This window comes from Hyalella azteca, unplaced genomic scaffold (genome assembly GCF_000764305.2).
Source record: "Hyalella azteca isolate HAZT.00-mixed unplaced genomic scaffold, Hazt_2.0.2 contig17406, whole genome shotgun sequence".
NCBI classification, from domain to species: Eukaryota; Metazoa; Arthropoda; class Malacostraca; order Amphipoda; family Hyalellidae; genus Hyalella; species Hyalella azteca.
This window is the reverse complement of record NW_025947190.1, coordinates 492,093-513,209: the sequence shown is the minus strand read 5'-3', so window position 1 is coordinate 513,209 and position 21,117 is coordinate 492,093. Positions and strand designations below refer to the sequence as shown.

The window sequence follows — 21,117 nt, the reverse complement described above, 5'->3', positions numbered from 1 at the left end:
ACAATCAATATTTGGCTTTATCTTCTATAAACATTTATGGAAAGTTTCTTTACAATAAATATCCTGGGATATGTTCTCTACAATCAGCATTTGGGCTGATTGAACAATTGCAGCCAGCACAGATGTGTTCCCTGCCATCAGTACTCAGATGTGTTCGCTGCCATCAGTACTCAGATGTGGTGGCGGCCATCAGTACTCAGATGTGTTCGCTGCCATCAGTACTCAGATGTGTTCGCTGCCATCAGTACTCAGATGTGTTCGCTGCCATCAGTACTCAGATGTGTTCGCTGCCATCAGTACTCAGATGTGTTCCCTGCCATCAGTACTCAGATGTAATCGCTGCCATCAGTACTCAGATGTGTTCCCTGCCATCAGTACTCAGATGTAATCGCTGTTATCAGTACTCTGATGTAATCGCTGCCATCAGTACTCAGATGTGTTCGCTTCCATCAGTACTCAGATGTGTTCGCTGCTATTAGTATCAGTGTATTTTTTTTTTATTTATTTATCGCAAATTCATGCCAAGTGCCCAGTGCTAACGAGGCAGGTAACCTTTTCCGAAGTAGGGAATCGGTTCGTGGACAAGATGGCTGGTCCTTACATAATTTCTATAGAAGCGCTTTTGTGTTATTTTTTTGTTAATCAAATATATGAGTCGTGATAACCGAAGTCATTTGCTTAATTGACTTAGTCATGTATACTTAAAATGGTTCAATTCATAAAAACTATTGTAATAAAATTCACCCGCAGCTAGACATTACTAAATCGTCACCAGTGAAGCAGTGGCTATAAATAATTCCCTTTAAACGAATATATTTTCTTGTTCACTAATCCTAGTATCAACGGTATAATATAAACTAAATTAGCGATACAAATTCAAGCAAAAGCAGTCGTGTATATATATATAATAAAAATAAGGACATTGGTATCGCTGCTTGTAAAAAGGATGAATGCGCTATCGTATACTCTATTCCCGACATCAATGAATAGTAAGACCAAATCGAACGAAATAAAATTCCCGTTGAAAGATCGATTGCCGCATGCAGTGAAAATTGGCGTAGTGTAGTACAAAGTAGCCTTGCTAGTTAATAAATACATCGCTGGCCGTGAATAGGGTCATTAGGGTATGAACAGAATTAAGGGTTCTAATAGGCTCATAAAACAGTCAACGAAGCTCGCTTACTATGGACACCACATTGAATGCAAGAGATACTTATTTAGTAGCATTGCTACCCTAATTCTTAAGGTCAATAGAACCGTCAAACTTGTTTAGTAGATAATAATGAATGCAGGATAATTTAGACTCATTGTCTGGGAAAATTATGATATGGCATCTAAACGACAGTGCTTGAATTGAAGGAGTTTGTTCGACTGACTGAACGATATCAAATAATGTCTTTGATATTGAATACTTTCTTCCTTATTAAATATTTGTATTATGAAGCAATGCACGGTTATTTTTCAATTTGCAAGTGAAAATCTTAGTTGGTTCGCGTGCATGAATTGATCACGCGATTTTCTAAGCATTATTTTTTAAAGCCAGTAAGGTCTGAATACAAATACTCGTGTTTATCATTTATAGCCCTCATAAATTAATGTTTTGCTTATTATCACTAATAAGATGGGCGCTCATCGCTCTTAATGAGACTTGAGTTTCTAACAATTTCATTTTTTTAAAACGGTTCACAGAACTGTAATAGCCTTCTCAATTAGCCTCACAAATTTTTGATGGGATGAAAAAAGCATTCAAAATAACGCGTTTAATTATCATTAAAAACGTAGAATGTCGTCAATTAAATTTAATGAGTTAAATAAACAAGCAGCAAAAAAATACCAAAATGTGTGATAGGATATTACAAATTTTAAATATTTGAAATTGTTTAGTTTTAGAATGAAATTTGTGAGCATGAATTATATGATAACGTGCAATTATATTTTGTTGTTAATATTTCTTTAGAGCGAATTTATTAGTTGTTATCGGTGATAACAAGCCATTTTACAGTCTTAATGACTGGTTGAATTTTCAGCCCCATTGCCAGTGAGCATGAATATCCTGACAAAACATTATAAAAATTTGACATGGGATTATGAAATGTTTCATAAGATTATGGTCTTGTATAATGAAGACCATATACGTTTTTGGCTTAAGGGGGAGTCAGTCACGAGAGATATCCAATCATTTAGGGTTGCCATGTTGGCCTTTTTCCGGCCACATGCATTGATTTGGGCCGATTTTCGCAGGATTCATCTAGCCAAAATATAGTCATACGGTCTAAAATTCGCAGTGAGCCTAATATTTCATGTATACCACTGTATAAATTCGAATAAAAATTATAAAATACATTCATAACCACTTAACAGTGATGTTTACAGGTTATGATAAATATTTTAGATTTCTTCTCCATTTGCGCGTTATACGACTATATGGAGATGCGACCGGAACTTCTGTGGCTGATGGTCAAGTTCGCAGGCAGCCTAAATTAGCTCCCAAATTAATTAACGCAGCTCGATGAAACTTTTCACATGCGTTCAGTAGTTCGTTTCCAAGCTACGCGGAAAAATCTGTGCATTAGAGTAAGAGATCACGTATCCTAATAGGAGATCTAAAATAGTATAGGAGACCACGTATCCTTATAGGAGATAAGGAGATCCTAAATTCGCTCGCTGCGAATTTAAGACCGTATGACCGCATAACACGCACATGAAAGAGAAATTGAGGAAAAAATCACGACTTATTCCATTCATCATCTTTTGACTTAATAAATGCAGGTGGAAAGTTTCCTAGAGCTTCGTTTATTAATTTGGAAGAGCACATTGTTAATTATACAATCGGCTACTGAAATGCCGGTCGGTTCTCCGTGTAGCCGTACAACTCTCAAATAAAGGCGAAATCGGAAAAAATTGTCATGACCTTAACTTCGTTGTTAGGGCGAGGAAAACTGTGGTATAGGTCTACTGACTCACAAAAGAAATCGCGAATCACGTTTCGTATATCTTGCTGTATAATTTTCTCGTACAAAATTAGAATTCGCAGTAAACTATGTCTGAGCCCTCAACAACACTGCTGAAAAAAAAACCCTTTCACACACGACGTGAAATGCGGCAAACGTCCAAAAACACGCAGCGGTATTTGCCGCGTAATCATTCACACAGGACGGCAAATGCCGCTTGCGTAAAAAACGCAACGGTATTTACCGCACAATCATTCACAAGAAACGGCTTTTTACGATTGAATCTATCAGTATTGCACCTTATTTCAGTGCTGTTCTCCGAAAGTGGTGATCAGTTTTTGTCATCTCTATAAATGGCTGCTCTAAATCTGTACCACTGTACCAGACTAACTAGGAGGTCTGGATCGAGGAGCGTCAAAAACCTCTGCGTCAAAAGCCGCACAGTGCGAACGATTACATTGAATACCATTGCAAGCTAAACTGTTGCGGCAAATGCCGCAGCAGTTTTGGAAGAAGACGCGCAGGCAGCATGCGTCAAATTTGACGCTGCGTTAAAACCATCGTGTATGAATAGCAGAGACGATTACGTTTGTCCGATGAGCTTCGACGTGAAATACCGCTGCGTGTGTTTTGACGCATGCGGCATTTTATTTCGTGTGTGAAAGGGGCTTTAGAGGAAGAAGTTTGCCAGATAAGTCAGATCTCGTAAGCCCGCCTCAGGGCAAGTGAGTTGTGACTCTCGTCAGTCTTCAATGAACCCAAAGGTCTCGGGTATCTATGTCCATAGTCAAACCTCAAACTCTCATGCAAGACGTCAAACGACAAACATAGCGTCCGCATGGTCAGTCTTGCATGTCAAACTTGGCTTGACATGTAAGAATGACGATAAGTTTGAACACGAAAAAGGTTTTCTTTCGCTAAGTTTTTTAACCATTTCATGACTGACGGGACTGTGACGTCCCGATCAATGTTTTACTCCACAACTTGCATACAGATACAGCGTACCATTCGAGGCATAGCTATAACTACAGGGACACATGAGTAAACTCCTGCGGCTATGTCAACTCAGAAGTAATTGACTGACGGAACTGTGACGTCCCGCCCAACGATTTACTCTATAACTTGCATGTAGCGCCAAATTCAAGGCATAGCTAACTACAGGGACATATAAGAAACACTCTTGCGCCTACTTATGTCCAATCTAAAGGAATATTATTATTTGTCCTTTTTTGGGATATGTTATTATATGCTATTGCACGCGTTTGCTAGAGGAAGTTTGTGATATTATTCAACTACTAACAAAAAATATTAGAGAAATGTTTTTTTAGAAAAATCAGTGATGTCGCAAATTGGGTTACCTCAGTTGTAACCATATACTACCGGGATTTTCTAGTCCCATTCATATAATTTTTACCGTTAACATATTTATGATTATTTTTTTACGGAGATGCAATATTCAGTCCAAGTTCATGATGATTCTGTAGAAAAATACGAAAGAAAAGTTGTAGAACACATTGCAGTTAGGAAGGGTTAGTTGCGTCATCCAAGCCAAAGGTTGCAAAATTAATGGCTTTTGGGAGAAAAATACCCGATTTCATCGATTTGCCAGTTGCCACTACTTGCTTTAGTCTTTAGATTAGTATGTCTTAGCGGTAACACTTTAGATTAAGTGCATCCAAAAAAGGGTGTTTTTTTTTAATTATATGTTTTTTGGGGTGTAGATTAAGAATCTAAAATCCGTTTTTGGCGGTCGGCATTTTTTATATATTTTCTATAGAAAACGAACCTAACCTAACCTAACCTAGCGCGATTTTTGGGTTTTACATAGGTTTACAGCCATTCCCAGATCGATATAGATCATTTCCAGTCTGTAAACCTATGTAAAACCCAAAAATCGCGCTAGGTTAGGTTAGGGTAGGTTAGGTTCGTTTTCTATAGAAAATATATAAAAAAAAATGCCGACCGCCAAAAACGGATTTCAGGTTCTTAATCTACACCCCAAAAACATATAATTAAAAAAAAACACAATTTTTTTTAGATGCACTTAATCTAAAGTATTACCGTCTTAGCTCGCGTTATGAAACTGCTTTCATTGAAACCGAAAATCGAAATTCTAAATGAAAATTAAGACCTAATGAGTCATGTCATCTCCGCCATTCCGGCCCATTCGTCAGTCGTCATTATGATTGTAACTAACAAACCTCTATGGTTGAAACAGGAAGCTACTACTAGGCAATACGCATCAAGTTCTTTTGTTTAGACGCAGTAGAAAATTTCGCTGCAACTGTGTTGAACGTTGTATCAAAACTACCAGTTTTATTACTGTTATATTACAATTACTCAAATATATAGTGTCAGTGTGTACTGTGTCTGTGTGATTGTTGATTCAAATTAAAATAGGTACCTATTGTTGGGACATTCTCACGTTAGACGTCTTCAGTCAGTCACAGAAAAATCAACCTAGTCTGGAAGCGGCCCAAACATGCAATTTGGGACTGGGAAGTGTAATATATAAACAACAAACAAGTTCACATTGAAAACTCAAGATTGTGGCTCTATGAATAATATCCTATCTAATTTTAACAAAAGCACACAATCAACTTGAATCAAGCTGAAAGATCCCAAAGAAATAGAAAATAGGCCTATGTCACTTTAGAGGCTTAGACTAACTTAGAGTTAGAGCCACAATATTTTAATGTTTATTAGGAAGTTTTCAAGCTTGCTAGGTACTTGCCTAACATTGTTACTTGAAATTTGAAATTGACAAAGTCAGTGAAGTGGCAACTGGCAAGTGGCAAAGAGCTGATCCATAGGGCATCCTGGCATGGAATGCTGCAGTGGAGTGTGGACACTGGACTGTGGAGCAAATTCAAACAAAAGTGGCAACTTCACTGACAAGTTGCTTTATTACAGGATTATCACCAAAATGGTAAAATCATTTAGAAGCCACACATTGATGAGACAAAAACTAACAAGATAGGTATGTTTGCAGTTTGCTTGACACTTTCACAGGGTGGGGATTCACTTTCACCTATTACTATGACCTCTGACAGTCTGACTCTGAGGCAGTGAGGCCCTGACTAATTTCTTATGCAATAATATAAGAAAAGCAAATTTTTACCTTCATTATTTTAAATTCCTCCAAGAAACAATAATTTTTTATCTGCAATTTTTTTAAATTTCTTTATAGCTAATATTCCAGAGGACCAGAATGAGAATGGGATAAGTATAGGAATAGGATAGGAAAAAGCTGAAAGGTCATGGATATGCATTCCCTATCAAAATTTGGCGAGCCTGAATTAGGAACCGCCTAGGACTCGGACCGAACGTAAATCAGCTTCTCTATGTCCGCTTTTTGGTCTACATTCCGATCCCCGATTCAGACGGCTACCAGAGCCTGGTGAGGGGACTGAGGGGATTCTGCCAACTCTTGCCCTACTCTCAGTCTCAGGAGACTATAAAGTTGGCCAGGAGGTTCTGACTAGACGCTGATTGCGATCAGTTGGCCAACTGACCTAGAATAACTTTGCGCCGAGCCGCCGAGTGTAGTGACTATTCGGCCGGAGCCTAGGCAGTCCCCGAATTTTGTTAGGGTTACTATACATATGCATTCAATTCTCAATATCAACAGTTAGTAGGAAGTATTTATCTTAGTCTTCTGTCTTCAGAAGCAGACAGTCAAAATTTGATAGATTATAAACCATGTTGGCTGTTGGGTGCCCGGTGGCACCATTCTAAAATGTAAATGCCTTCTTAATTTAATGACCATTCACTAATGGAATTTTGGATCTTGCTGGCCAAAATTGGAGTGCACTTCCTGAAATAGGAGTGCACAGCCGCACGCCCTGGATGGCTAAAGACAAGAGCACCTCAGCCAATAAATCATGCCATTATCATGGTCCCTGGTTCCTTAATCCCCAGACCCCAGTCATGCTTCTTTTTTTCCCCTCAGTGCCCTCACCCTCCTCAAGCTTGGAGCACTCCGGTGCTGCTGTGTGACTGTACAGATACTAAAATTCCAAGCTTCCAACATGTTAAATATAAACCTCCTCTAAGTCCAACTGTTGAGTAACTAATATCTCATTTAATTAACACAATCTACTCCATTCACTTGATAGATTCTGCATGAAAGGCATGATGATGTCTTTTGCCCCCTCATTGAGAGAAAAGGTGGTGTAACTCACTCAACCTAATTGATTCCCTTAGCATGCACATGCACAGTTGATTAAATGAGCTGATTTTGTACTTAATATTTTCATAATTTCCACCATAAATTTTTCTTAACAGACAGAATTAGAATTTAGCTAACAGTCTGCCATCTTCAGACTGTCCAAATTTATTGATTCTAACCTAGTAATCAGGACAGGAAATTTCCAGTTTTTATAGCTTTTTAAGAATATTCAATGTTGTTGGCACAAAATGTAACGCTATAGAAAATAAGTTGCTTGGAAAATACATTAATCAGTCTTATTTGTTATGCTACTGAACTCTGTCATATGTCAAAATTTGAGCTAGTTACGGATAAAACTGTCTTATATTAATGTTCTATTCTGAATTCCAGAGTTTGACTATAAATTTTGCTATGGAAGGAGTAAATATTCTGGCAGAAAAAAATGGCTCTATGATAGAAAATCTTGGTTTGGATCAGGTTTCCTCTTCCAGCAAGGCAGAATGTGTTTCTGATTCTGTTGCGTGTTTGTCTCTAAATGAACCAGCATTTAAAGAAACCTTCAGTAATGGCCAGCTAAAGTGTGAAGATGATGGGAATTCAAAACCTCATGACTTGGCCGATGCAGGAGGACAGGGCTTTCTGTAAGCAACATTGAAAGACAATTTATTGATAATAACTAGATATTTTTAGGTGCTGTATATATTGCAGTGCTGAGTATTGAATATACATGCTGACTTTAACTTAGAGTAAATCATTCACAAACCAATTGGAAACAGAAAAACTAATACCCTAGAATTGATTTTAATTCAGTAACTTTCTTGGTAAACATTAAAATGACTATTAACAGTTGCCTTTTAATCTATTAAATGTGGCCTTTATTTTAGCCCAGGGCCAGCCTATGGTTCTTCTACTGGCCAGTCAAGAAGAGTCATCCCAGCACATACCCCTTGGAAGAATTTGTACTACAGAATGGACAGTCAGAAGAGAGGTTATTGCCTTGTCTTCAACCACAAAAATTTCCATCCCAAAGTCAACATGAATGTAAGTTTATGTCTGAAATTAAGTCAATAACCACATTTTCTCTTCCAGTTTTCTTTTGTCTTGTTAGCTAAATTAATACAAATATATTCATCAGTTTTCAGCAGTATATTTATGGGTAAAATTTTGAGTGGCTACCAATAACGATAAGGAAATGTATTTTCTTGGACAACGCATTTAAATATAGGTAGCGTATTTTTATAATTCAGGGTATAATTTTTTGTAATATACGGTATCCAATATAATCCTATGCTCCCAATTAATTATATTAAATGTCATGTAAAATAATGATAAATAGGATAAATTGCGATGACCTAATTTCAGACACGTAAAGGAACAGACAAAGACCGGGATGATATTGTGAATCTCTTCACCAAGCTCAACTTCACTGTTCAAGTATTCAATGACTTGACTCTGGACTCACTGAAGAAACAGCTTGATTATTGTATGTACTTGCAATTCTGGGAACTAGCTAAATAAAAATTAAGACTTGAAAAGTTTTCTCTATTACAAAGGAGTGCAGATCAATCAGGTGCATTGCTCACTTGCAACATTGCTTATACTACTGATAATGTAACAAGTGCTTCATACTTCTCATCTTAATTTAAATTCTTTAAATGTAATTATTCTTCACACTAGATGCTTTGGGAGACCACAGTGCCTATGACTGTCTAGTTGTCTTCTTCTTGAGCCATGGAGAAGATGGTGTGTTCTATGCTCAGGATGCAGCTTTCCGCCATGATGAGCTCTTTGATGTGTTTGATAGCAGCAACTGCCCAACCCTGGCTGGAAAGCCCAAGATCTTCTTTATCCAAGTAATGCCTGTCATTATTAACATTGATAGTTCTACATTATTTTACAATTATCCTGCAATGAAACAAACAGACAGATAGAACAAATTTCAAATCTTACAATGAATTTTCTCTTCTTTTGTCCTTCAATTTTCTTGTTTTCCTTCTTATTTATTTTAAAAATATTTCAATATCTCATTTCAAATTATTCTCCTCCAGAAGTGTTCTTAGCATGAATATTTATTAGGTCTCATCTTGTGCATATTATTATTATGCCGTTTTTGCTTGGAAACATTCTCTATTGGAAGAAAGGCTTTTCGAAAATGCTGAGAAAGATAATATCAACTGATTGTTAAGTGTGCAGTGTTACCAACTGATTATATACCATCCAGGCATGTCGTGGAGGACAGTTGGACCGCGGCGTCCTGATGGTTGAACAGACTGACTCGCCAGGGTCAGAGTACAAGCTTCCCGTCACTGCTGATTACTTCACCATGTGGAGCACTGTTCCTGGTACATGCCTGCATGCAGAAGTTTCGTCACGTCCTACTAATCTAGTTTAAAAATTAATCAGAGATGAAACATCCTTTTCTGATTAGCAAGCAGATTCAACAGCCTGTTGATTTTGGCTACCTTGAACAACAAAGAAGAGAATAACATTGTAAAAAACGGCTTGCAGCTTTACTAGTGTTAATCGGCAGTGTTGCCATGCAGAAAAAAAGCAAAACATGACAAGTCTTCTGATTGTTGCTGTTTATATAGGATATTTTTAAGTTAATTTCTCAAAATTGACTTGCATTTTTTTGGTTCTAGGTTACTATAGCTGGCGCAACACTACCAACGGTTCATGGTTCATACAGTCGCTGCTGAAGGTTCTGCGCAGCCACGTCACACGATTTGACATCGCATCTCTCCACTGCCTATTAAACCAACACATGATCACGGAATACGAGAGCAACACGCCTAGTAAGTAAGACTTTAATTGGTCTTCTCCACAGTCGTGAATTTCATCATAACTGGATATTTTGATCGAGCAGCAGACAATATTAATGATGTGGTAACTTATAATTAATGTTAACTACTTCATCTCCCAGCACAGTACCTATTAATTAAACTTCATAATTAATTTTCATCTCCCAGCACATTAGCTCAAAAATTGCAAAGTACCACTCAAAAATTGTTGCTTTCTACAGTGGTTATACTCTTCTTTGTAGAAGTATAAATCTTTTTATTTTGGTTCTCTGTACCTAGCAAGTTTTTTATCATTTTTGTCTAAAAATGTTTGTTTCTGCAGCTGACCCTGGTATGCACAAAATGAAGCAAGTTTCTTCATTCGTCTCCACGGGCACGCACCTCCTGCACTTCTTCCCCCCAACGCCTAAGAATTGACTGCTTTGGGAGCACTTGAGTGTCACAGAAGCTTCTTCGTTTCCTGACTTGAGAAATTTGTCGGAAATCACGGCTGGTTTGATAGCCGGTCAGCCGTACAGCTCAAGTGCTACCAACTGTTATGGCCCTGAGACAAGAAGTGAAGAACGTATTGTAGGGTATGTTTCTCCTTTCACTTCGCTCTATCGACCTTTGAACTCAATTGCTAGACTTTACAGTCCTGTGTGTGCATCTGCTCAAATTGGGCTTCATGTTCAGAAGTCTGAAGCTTCTATGAACCATCTTATTCATGTCGAGAAATGTTGCCTGTTTCTGTGCCATCCTCAAATGTTCCTCATGAGGCTGCTTCTACTTCTGAAAAAGTAGAAATGAATCTTGGTCCCTCTTTGTTGAATGACCATCATGTGAACAACAACAAGGAAGTGCCTCTGCCCAGAGTGCAATTTAAAGCCACCGTTGAATCAAGCGAGACTCGCAGCCTTGTTGCTTCATCTATTAACCCTCTCACCAGGTCAGAAAAACTTACATCTAGTGAAGTCTCCCACAAAACTCCAGTCGTTTTAGAGGAGGAAAAATTGTCTGGTGAAGTCTATTTGCACAATAAAGAGCCAGCAAAGACTAGAACTGCCAAGCCTAGTGCTGAATGCCATAAAAAAAGGCGTTTCGGCAGAGTCTCGGATTATTTCCGAGCTCGTTGGCGGAGACTCAAAAAGTTTTCATAAAAAGATTGTGAATTCTGAAGACTTCAGGTGACGGATAATTTTGACTTGGGTGACCTTACTTGGTGTGTTGTTTGGAAATTGATGAGTTGGTTAGAGTTCAATTCTCTAATTACTGTTGCTTGACGACTTGGGAGATGATCATTAACTTTGAAAGAGCATCGTCTGAAAATTTAATTACTGTGAAGTTTTCCTATCAAGCTCGTCGACTCTAATTTATTCTTCAATTTATCAGAACTGAAAAATTCACGTCAGATTGCCACATTTCTTGAAAATGGTCTTAAAGTCAATTTTGTTGTAATGTTAGTATATGGGTATTTGGTGGATTTTGTATTAACCCATTATGTCAATTTACTGTTTATTTTATGATATTATGATTGATGTTATGTATCTCATTCTGATATTATTGACGGTAGCGATTATAAAGCAGTGGAATAGTTTCATATAGAAGTTCATGCAAAGTTTTTGTTCACATATTAACAAAAAAATTCTTCTATATATGAGTATAAAAACTACCATTATAATTAATTAATAATTTATTTATGAAAATTACATGTAACTTTTTTCTCAATTTGTTCATTAAAATTTGCTTGAGGTTGCAATGAACTGATGGAAACAATTTAGTATTCAACGCCTCCATTCCTATTTGATTTGCTGTAATGCTATCATCTGACCGTGGAGTAATCCGTCCACTTTGCTCTGATTACACTCGCGCTGGCCTAGATGTGTTCAACTAATATTGCATTCTCAATTATTATAACATCAACCAAGTGAAACTCCTCCAGTAGTTTAAGTTTGATGTTCAATCTTTGCAGTAGGTATCTGCAATGGCCTCGCTTATTTTTTATGATAAATAATACAGGAAGATTTAAACGCCGTATAAAATAGTAAGAGTTTCAGTTTTTGTTTACTTCCATTATATAATTATCTACATATGATTTAAAAAGATTGTTTTGATCTCAGGTGTGTAAATCTCAAGAATTCTTTACCCGTGATCTCTTGTACAGGCTCGTCCAAGGAACTTGTACCTGTCTGCGTCCAAGAAAATAATAGTGTGATAATGACGACCTGGCAAATTGTGAGCTCAATACCTTACCTTATGATGAGTTTAGGACTTCGTAGTCCAAGGTCACGCTGATGCGCCGCCTTCGCTACCCTCAATAGCTACCTACCCTCAATTAGTGAGCTCAATAGCATTCCTCTCAATTAGTGAGCTCAATAGCTACCTACCCTCAGTTAGTGAGCTCAATAGCATTCCTCTCAATTAGTGAGCTCAATAGCATTCCTCTCAATTAGTGAGCTCAATAGCTACCTACCCTCAAATAGTGAGATCAATAGCTTCCCTCTCAAATAGTTAATGAGCTCAATAGCTAATTAAGACGCCATGATAGTTTATTAAGCTCTACTTTAATTGTGACAGGTCTGCTCAGTTAACTCTCGCTCAAATTTTGCACAATAATACAACTTCATTAATTTTTTTAAAGGCCTTGCGAAATACAGCAAATCTACGGATAGCTCTGTAGTCTTGGGCTTTTAAAATGTATTCATGGACTATAGAAATATAATGGGATTTTTCTCTGTTGGTTGACGTGAACGTATAGATTAAGTTTGGGTCTCAATCTCGGTGCACATATTGCCCCATCTACCGCTTTACTCTATGATGATACTGCGGCCATTTCTCCTACCATAGAAGGCGTTTTTCGGTGCAGTTATGTGGCGGCAGGAGATTTGGGCCATGAATCATCACTTTGCTCATTGAGATCTCGTGCATGGACATTATGTCTGAAAAGACAAACAGTGCATTTTCATCAATAATGCAATCAGTTTTTGGAGTTGAAATAACGTGTTAATGTCTGCTGATTTTGACGCACATGACAACTCTGAGCCTTATATCAGAAAATTTGCAACGTGTGTTCAATGTGGTGTGTTCGTAGTAAATTGGTGGTTTCATGACAATAACTTTAATAATTGACTTATCTCAAGTGATGCATTATCTGCCATACTAAACGGTTGTGACACTGTAGTATGTGAGCCATTGTTAGGGTAATAATATCAGGTCAAAAATGTAGTGGTTTAGATTAACCATTCGTGGAAATATCAGTCCTAGTATAATGTTTTTTATAATATAGATTTGCTAAGAGCTTCGTCTCAATCTATGAAATCTGCGTAAGACTGCGCGTTGCATTTCAGTGCGACTTTGATAGCCGTGATTTGCTGATGATGATTATCTTTTATTTGAAGATTTTCATTCAATTTCATCCAGTTGCGTTTGCTCATGCCGTTTTGAACGGCCTAAATTGAATCTTTAAAGTTTTAAATTTTGTAGCTCTAAAGTGGAAATTGACGCTACCATCATTCGCCATTCTGTAACAGGTAACTAATTTTTCCGTGGATGCTGTGCGTCGTTATTTTCCACCCTGTGCCTGTATCATCAATTGCCTTTGCAGTAAAGTGCCTTAACGAGCATCGACCAATATTTGCCTTTTACGATGCACCAACTTTTGAATGCTCTGTCCATGTTCGTAAAAATTTTCGTTCGTAAATTGACTTGGTCAGGATTCTAGTTACATTCAAAAGATAGCGTTAACATTATAACTTGAGGTGACTTACGTATCATCTAAATTAGATGGTTTCTATAGATTGTTCGATTTAACCCTAAAATTTAAAATAGAGCGTAAATGCAGCTGCATCCCTCTGAGTTCTGAGCCTTTCACAGTTCATCGCTCACCTGCTTTCCCTCAGTTTTCTCGTTTTACAAATTTATCTTGCTGTAAATCAGGTGAATTAGATTTTTTTTGGCTAGCCAAATGACATCAAAATGATCTCTTGATAAATTTTATTTATTATAATTATAAATTCTGATTCTTTTTCAAAATAAATTTCTCAACTGTGTCATAATTGTCAACAGTGTCACGGATTTATTTCATGATCTATTCACCGTTCCTTTTCTGTCACTTATTTATTCATATTATTTTATTTATTGTATTTCTTAGATATTATTGCATGTATTGTATTGTACTGATACAGGAGCAACTTGCTCACGTTGCGTGGTATTAATTTTGCTTTGTAGAGTTTTGATTCTCGTGCTTAGTTGAAATAAATATTATTACATTTTGTGGCATTGTATGGTTCGACGTAAGTTCAAGGGAACCGTACTCGTCTTCATCGTCAATTTCTATAACTTGTTCAAATTTCTCACTTGTATGCGCTCAAGCTTTTGTGGGAAGATGATATAATTTGAACAATGTTATATTCAATCCTTCATATAATTGGTCATTGTTGGTTACCATTCTGCTTACAGTAATTCAATTCTAGTTTAGTCCCTCAGGTTTTTTACATATTTGAACCAGACACAAATTTTTCCAACATTCCCTGTTTTCGAACTGTGTAATCATGCGTGTACCTATATCCTTAAACTATAATATAGGTTTAAATACAATGGTTTATTGTATTGCGTTTCGTTAACATATCCTAATAATCCGTTTTGTGTGATAAATTCTAATTCCCCTTGGCACGAAAGTTGTGGGTGATCTAAACAGAAAATATCCCAACTTAGATACTTCAATGGAGACAATTGCTCAGAAGATTCAGAATTTTGGAAAGTTGTTATACCTGCTGCTGGCTTCCTGAATAGAATAGGATAGAAATGTCGGCAGTGAAGAAACAGGCCCATGGCCTGTTGCCGATTCTTGTACTTTTGGTGACTTGATTCCACAAGGGATCCGGCCTTCTGTACCCGGTCTTCTGCGCTCAAGCCAGCTCGCGAAGCAATCAAGCAAATGTTAGCCGATGGTATTATTCGCCCTAGCCGCAGTGAATAGGGTACTCCCCTACATATGGTCCCCAAGAAAGATCATTCCTGGAGGCCAGTGGGTGACTATCGCGCGATCAACAAGATAACTAAGCTTGATACTTACTCCCTAACTTTCCTAACAGATTTCACTGCAGAATTTTAAGGTAAGAAAAAATTTTCACGTTTTGATCTAAAATCTGCATTTTTACAAGTGCCAATCTACCCTGATGATATTCCAAAAACCACAGTTGTAACTCCATTCGGTTCATACGAGTTTCTCATAATGAACTTGGGCCTACGTTACGCTAGTCAGACATTTCAGCTTTTCTTGGATGAAGCACGTCGTGATTTGGCAGTTCCCTCAAGTGTGGGAGGATATCGTCTAGTAACTTTCTTCAACTATATCGACGATATCTTGGTGAAACGCCGATGAACAGCATCTAGAAGACATGCGTGCCTTATTCACGCGTCTGACTCACCACGGCCTGAAAATCAACCCGCTGAAATGCAAGCTCGGCGCGTCACAACTCGACTTCCTGAGCCACCGTATCACAAGCGAAGGAATTGGTCCTTTGCCAGAGTAAGTGAAGGCAATCCGGGATTTTCAGCGACCTGAGAAAGCCAAAGGCCTTCGTCGGTTCTTGGGCATGATAAATTTCTATAGACGTTTCATGCCTCGCGGCGCGTCAACGCTTGCTCCTCTTAGAAAATTGGCAAGCATTGCAAGCACCAAAAAAAAAAAACACTCTCAAGGGCATCAGAAAAAATTGAAGCCTTTGAACTCTCCGAGAGCTATCTGGCTGAAGTAACGATGTTGTCGCGTCCAATTCCTGACGTGGAGATGTGCATTGCCTGTGATGCATCAAACACTGCTGTGGCAGCAGTTCTCCAACAGTCAACGGAGTAAGCATCCTTCGAGCGTAGCCTCTTGCACGATGTAATATCAACCGGTGTATTGAGTACCTTGCTGCAACAGTCTACAACAAATGCCGTGTCATCCATCGCTCGATCCTTCCCATCAGACGCGGTACTTTCGGGGATACCAAACCAAACCAGGTTGGACTTCCTACGCTCTCTATCAAGTAATTCACGTGAGCTTTCGCTAGCGCCTTCAGATAAATCAACTCTCTTAATGGCAGTTTCAGCGTTTATTAGGCCGTAGGCCTGTTGCTGATTCTCAACATCGCAGAACATTCACATCATAATGCGGCCTCGAACTCGCAACGCACTGCTACAATTCTGCTTTGTTTAACCGCCCGGCCTCCCTGCCGATTCTGAACAGAAACTGGCGCACAGAGCTGGGATCGAACCCGCGCCTCTCTGCTCCAATCCTCGTGCTCTGAACTTTAACCCCTGAGCCACCCTGCCCCCTTTAACCACTGGGCCCCCACTGGGCCACCTCTTGTTCTTTACTTTAATTTCTTCCGTATTTTTCAGCTGAGCCTTCACTTCAGTCAGCTCATTGCATAACGAGCACAGTTTTTCACTCAGCGAGCGCACCATTTCACTCAAGGAGTTTCATACATCATTCAATGATTTCGACTCATTGTGCTCTTCTACCGGTTTCACGCTTTTTGGAGCACCGAGAGTTGGTTTCTCGCAGTCACAACAAAACCAATGAAGTAATTTCGTTTTCTGGTGAAATAAGTACACTTCTGAGCTCAACTTTGAACAGCTGATACAAATGAACTCCTCGCTACGTTCACAGGTGACCGTCTGGTCATCCTCGCTCACAGAGACTTCTTTGCAGTGCATGCAAACTTTTATTTCTAACAGAGACGAGTTGATTTTTTTTTCTGGCGGAATAAGGGGACTTATTCTCTGTCCAACCATCGTACAATGCTGGGAGAAAAACACAGTTGTAAATTTGGATTTAGTTGAGTAGAGATAAAGTTCTGTCAATACTCTGATTTAGGCCCACAGCTGAGCAAGGGAGTTACCGAGGTGGGGCTGTATGAGGGAATAAGCTGAAAAAAAAGAACTGAGAAAAACTTGCTTTAAAGGTAAAAACGAGTTAAATGGAAATAAAGACACGAGTTGAAGCCTGAGTCGTGCTGAGTGGTGTTCAGATTCCGTCGCAGACACGCAACTTGCAGATTGGAAGGCGGTGAAAAGAGGCTACCCATGATGGTGGGGAGGGTATAGGAAGACGAGGCCTCAGATCGTGCTCAAGGCTCCGTTGTTCTCTGGTGCGATCAGAGGTGGGCAGTAGCGCGCTACATGCAGCGGCCGCTACATTTTCAGTAGTGGTAGCGGCGCTACATTTAAGCAATTGTAGCGGTAGCGGTAGCGCCCGCTACATATTTAAGTAGCGATGCAAGGTTTTGCCGCTACAGCGCTACCGCTACATTTATAGATAAAGCCTTTAGATTTTACTTAANTAGAAATCTATCTTCTCCTAGGATTTTAAAGCTACAACATCGAGACACATATCATTCGTTGCGTAAAGACCATATCTACAAACGTCACTTAGCGGTTTTTCAAATTTCTCATTTTTGTAGGTGTGAGAGCATTTTTTCCGATATTTTTCGAAATTTTTCGATTTTACATCCGCCCTCCCCCACTTTTTTCAAAATAAAATCCGATCTATAACGAAATTGGAAAAACGACAACGTGACGATTGTAGATCTTTCATTTTCTAATCGAATGGTATATGTCTCATTGATGTGGCTTCAAAATTCTAGGAGGAGATAGGTTTTCCATGACAATAAGTATGAATGTTGAGGAGAGCTCGACAAAGTCCCGGGCGCACTGCAATAGGCGCTCAATGTAGCATAGATACCAAAATAAACGTTTCTGGAGCTTGATTACACTCAAGGATGATGGGAGCGACTACAAGCACATCTACAACGCCCGGAGGCACACTGAGTCAGACCTCATAAAAACACTGTATTTGTAGTGCTGAGGCAGCGAATTAGCTCCTATGTAATTACTGTAAGAATTCTACCCCGCCCCCCTTTCATGAAGTGTTGTGAACGTATAAATCAACGTACAGAGATGGTAATGGTATCGTTGGATAGGCCAGAATGTCAGCTTTAAGATGAGACCAAACACGTAACTGTAGCACAACTCAAGTAGACACTATATTTAAAGAGCTCAGCAGCTAATTAGTTCCTATCTAATTACTTAAAGAACTCCTTCACCTGCCCCCCTTTCATGAAATGTCGTGAAATCATAAATCAACGTACAGAGATGGCAGTAGTACCGTTGGATAGGGCAGAATGTCAGCTTTAAAATGAGTATGAAAATAAGAAAAGTGAAAATTTTCAATTTTACCCTAGACGCTCCCCTTAAGTTATTATGTAGGTAGGGTTCCTTACCTTTCCCTTCTCTGTCTCTCTGGTGCGGGCGGCCGAAGTCCCATGTAAGCGACCTCTTGTTCGAGTGTCTTAGTTTCTGTTGCTTTTCACCTGTCCCTCCTTGTCACCTGTCCCTCCTTGTCACTTGTCTTTGAGATGCATGTCTTTGAGATGCTAACGCTGCTTCTCTCGAGCAAGCTTCAGCGGGCTGGATAATTGAGACCTTCCGCCCCTTGTGGGTGATGAATAATTTGAGATTTTGAATGATTGAGACCTTCCGCCTCTCTGGCGATGTTATATTTTGACCTTCGGTGCGAAATAGCTTGATAGCTGATGCGCTAGCAAACCATATGTGACCGGAAACACCGCCGCGAAGTCGAAATAGTTATGGGTCTGTCTCTTATACACATCTAGATGTGTATAAGAGACAGATCTTAAACTAATTCCAAAGAGACCAAACTCTCCATCGTTCACGACTGCCTAGCGCGCGCTATAACGAGGTTAGGAGCAGCTTGACCAATCACGTTGGAGCCACGCCCCGTCTCGTTCCTAGACTACAATCACCTCAGCTAGACAAGTTTCCATGTTACGGTCACGAAATACATATTCGTTTACACATTGTTTAGTCATAAATTAAACCCTTTAGTTAACAAAATAATAATATCACAGTTAAATGAAGTTCCTTATTTCAGTCACAAAATAAATGTTACATCAATTGACTGGTCACTAACCTAGCACAGGATTAATAGAACGTACAAATAAAAAAAATATACCACGAAATGAGCATCCCGTCATACATACTACTACTACTACTACTACTACTACTACTACTACTACTACTACTACTGCTACTAATACTACTACTACTACTACTACTACTACTACTACTATCAATGCTTAATTTGCTCTCGATGTACAAGTCCAGTTGGTGAGTGACTTGGCGGCTTGAGAGCAATTTTTCAATTTCCCCTTCATTCGTGAGTTATAGAGCCATTCGGACTGAAATTTGCAGTGACCAAGAAAATCCTCCTAAACTACTTAACAGATTTGAATGATACTTTGAATATACAAACCTAACCTCTCAACGGTGATGTTTACCTCGTGACAATTTTTTGGACTTTTCCATCCTTTGCGAGTTATACGGTTCTTTTTCAATGTAAATTAAAAATCAAACTCAGAAATGCCTGTCGTTTCTCCGCATGTCTGTATAACTCGCGAACGAAGGCAATATCTAAAAAATTTTCACGAGCTAAACATCCCTATTTAGAGGTTAGGTTTGTATATTCGAAGTTTCGTTCAAATATGTTAAGTAGGTTAGGATAAATTTCCTGGTCACTACAAATTTCGGCCCGAATTGCTCTCTAACTCACTAATGAATGTGAAATAGAAAAAACTCGAAAACGAAGGTAAAACCGAAAAAAATTGTCTCGAGCTAAACATCATCATTGGAAGATTACAAATATATAATCGAAGTATCGTTCAAATCTGTTCAGTGGTGTAAGAGAAATTTCTTAGTCACTGCAAATTTCGGCACGAATTGCCGTATAATTCATGAATGAAGGTGAAATGGAAAATTTTTCCACGAGCTAAACATCACCGTTAGGTCCTGCTGAATACGTGTACCAACTTTCATCGAGCTGCGTTCATTAGTTTGAGACGTATTCCTTGGTCACTGAATTTGGAGATTGGCCGTGAGACCGGCCGCAAGACCGGCGGCGTGTTCGGCCGTGAATTTGTCCGAGACGTTTAAGAGTTGAGAGCAGGAATTAAAAAATTGGCACGAGCTAAACATCACCGTTAGCCTACAATGATTATGTATACCAAGTTTCATCGAGCTACGTCCAGTAGTTTGGGAGATAATAATAGTAATAGCGGTTTCAACGTTTATTAGGCCATAGGCCAGTCGCTGATTCTCAACATCCACAGCTTGTTGCGGTCTCGAACTCACTGATTCAAATTCTGCTGTGCTATACCGCCCGGCCTCCTTGCCGATTCTGACCAGAAACTGGCGCACAGAGCTGGGATCGAACCCGCACCTCTCTGCACGTCTCGGACAAAAAACGCGGCCTCTCTCACGGCCGGTCTCGCGGCCGTGATTCCAAATTCAGTGAGCGTGGAATATCTCGCAAAATACTGAACGTAGCTTGATGAAACTTGGTACACATAATCATTAGAGCCTAACGGTGATGTTTAGCTCGTGNAACAATAACATATAATGACGATGGGATAAGACAAAAGGGAACTGAAAGTGACTAAATTGAAAACATCCTGATAAAAACTAACCTTTAGTAAAACTGAAATAAGAATAACTAGCATGGCGACTAAAAATGATATTCAACAAAGACAATAACAACCCTACCTAAAAAAATTAAATACAACTACGTAAGACGAAAAGTCGAAACAATGTTGTCTTAGGGTAAACGCGGTATATTCCGACACATTAAGGACGCAGCGAGAAATGAAATACTATAAAAAAAAACGTATGCATTTCCTAAGTTCTGTTGCCTTCACATGACTCTCAAAACACTTCACTACGCGTCAGCAACACTACTTGCTAGAGTAAGGTACTGCAGCAGTGCAGCTGCTTGACAGTTGAAACTGCCAAGTCAGTGAAGTAGCAATGAGCTGATCCATGAAATGCTGCATCAGTCACAGTGAGTCACTCAGTGCAATGAAGCAAATTCAAACTGAATTTAACAAGCATTGTTACAGGATTAGCACTAAAATGGAGAATCATTTAGAAGCCATTCATTAATGAGACAAAACCTCCATGTTCATGTTCACTTTCACCTGTTCTGTAACCACTGACTAAGTCCGCTTGCAAAACTAAAAAAATAACATACTTTTTTCTCATGTTTTTTAATTTGTCATTGAAACAATTTTTTACGAATAATTTTTAGAAGGTTCAGCCCAATATTCTTGATTCAGATTGGGATAAGCATAGGTTATGAAAGGTCAACTATGTA

At 38.8% G+C, this 21,117-nt stretch overlaps 1 protein-coding gene across 1 annotated transcript; it reads left to right on the top strand.

Annotated features, from left to right (window-relative positions):
* The first annotated feature begins 7,512 nt into the window (after positions 1 to 7,512).
* On the top strand, positions 7,513 to 11,577 carry LOC108682707 (caspase-1-like). Its single transcript, XM_018171933.2, has 7 exons — positions 7,513 to 7,763; positions 8,007 to 8,163; positions 8,485 to 8,605; positions 8,800 to 8,975; positions 9,344 to 9,464; positions 9,765 to 9,917; positions 10,246 to 11,577. The coding sequence occupies exons 1-7, from the start codon at positions 7,534 to 7,536 to the stop codon at positions 10,338 to 10,340; spliced, it is 1,053 nt and encodes a 350-aa protein (XP_018027422.1). The 5' UTR covers positions 7,513 to 7,533; the 3' UTR covers positions 10,341 to 11,577.
* Positions 11,578 to 21,117: the final 9,540 nt, after the last annotated feature.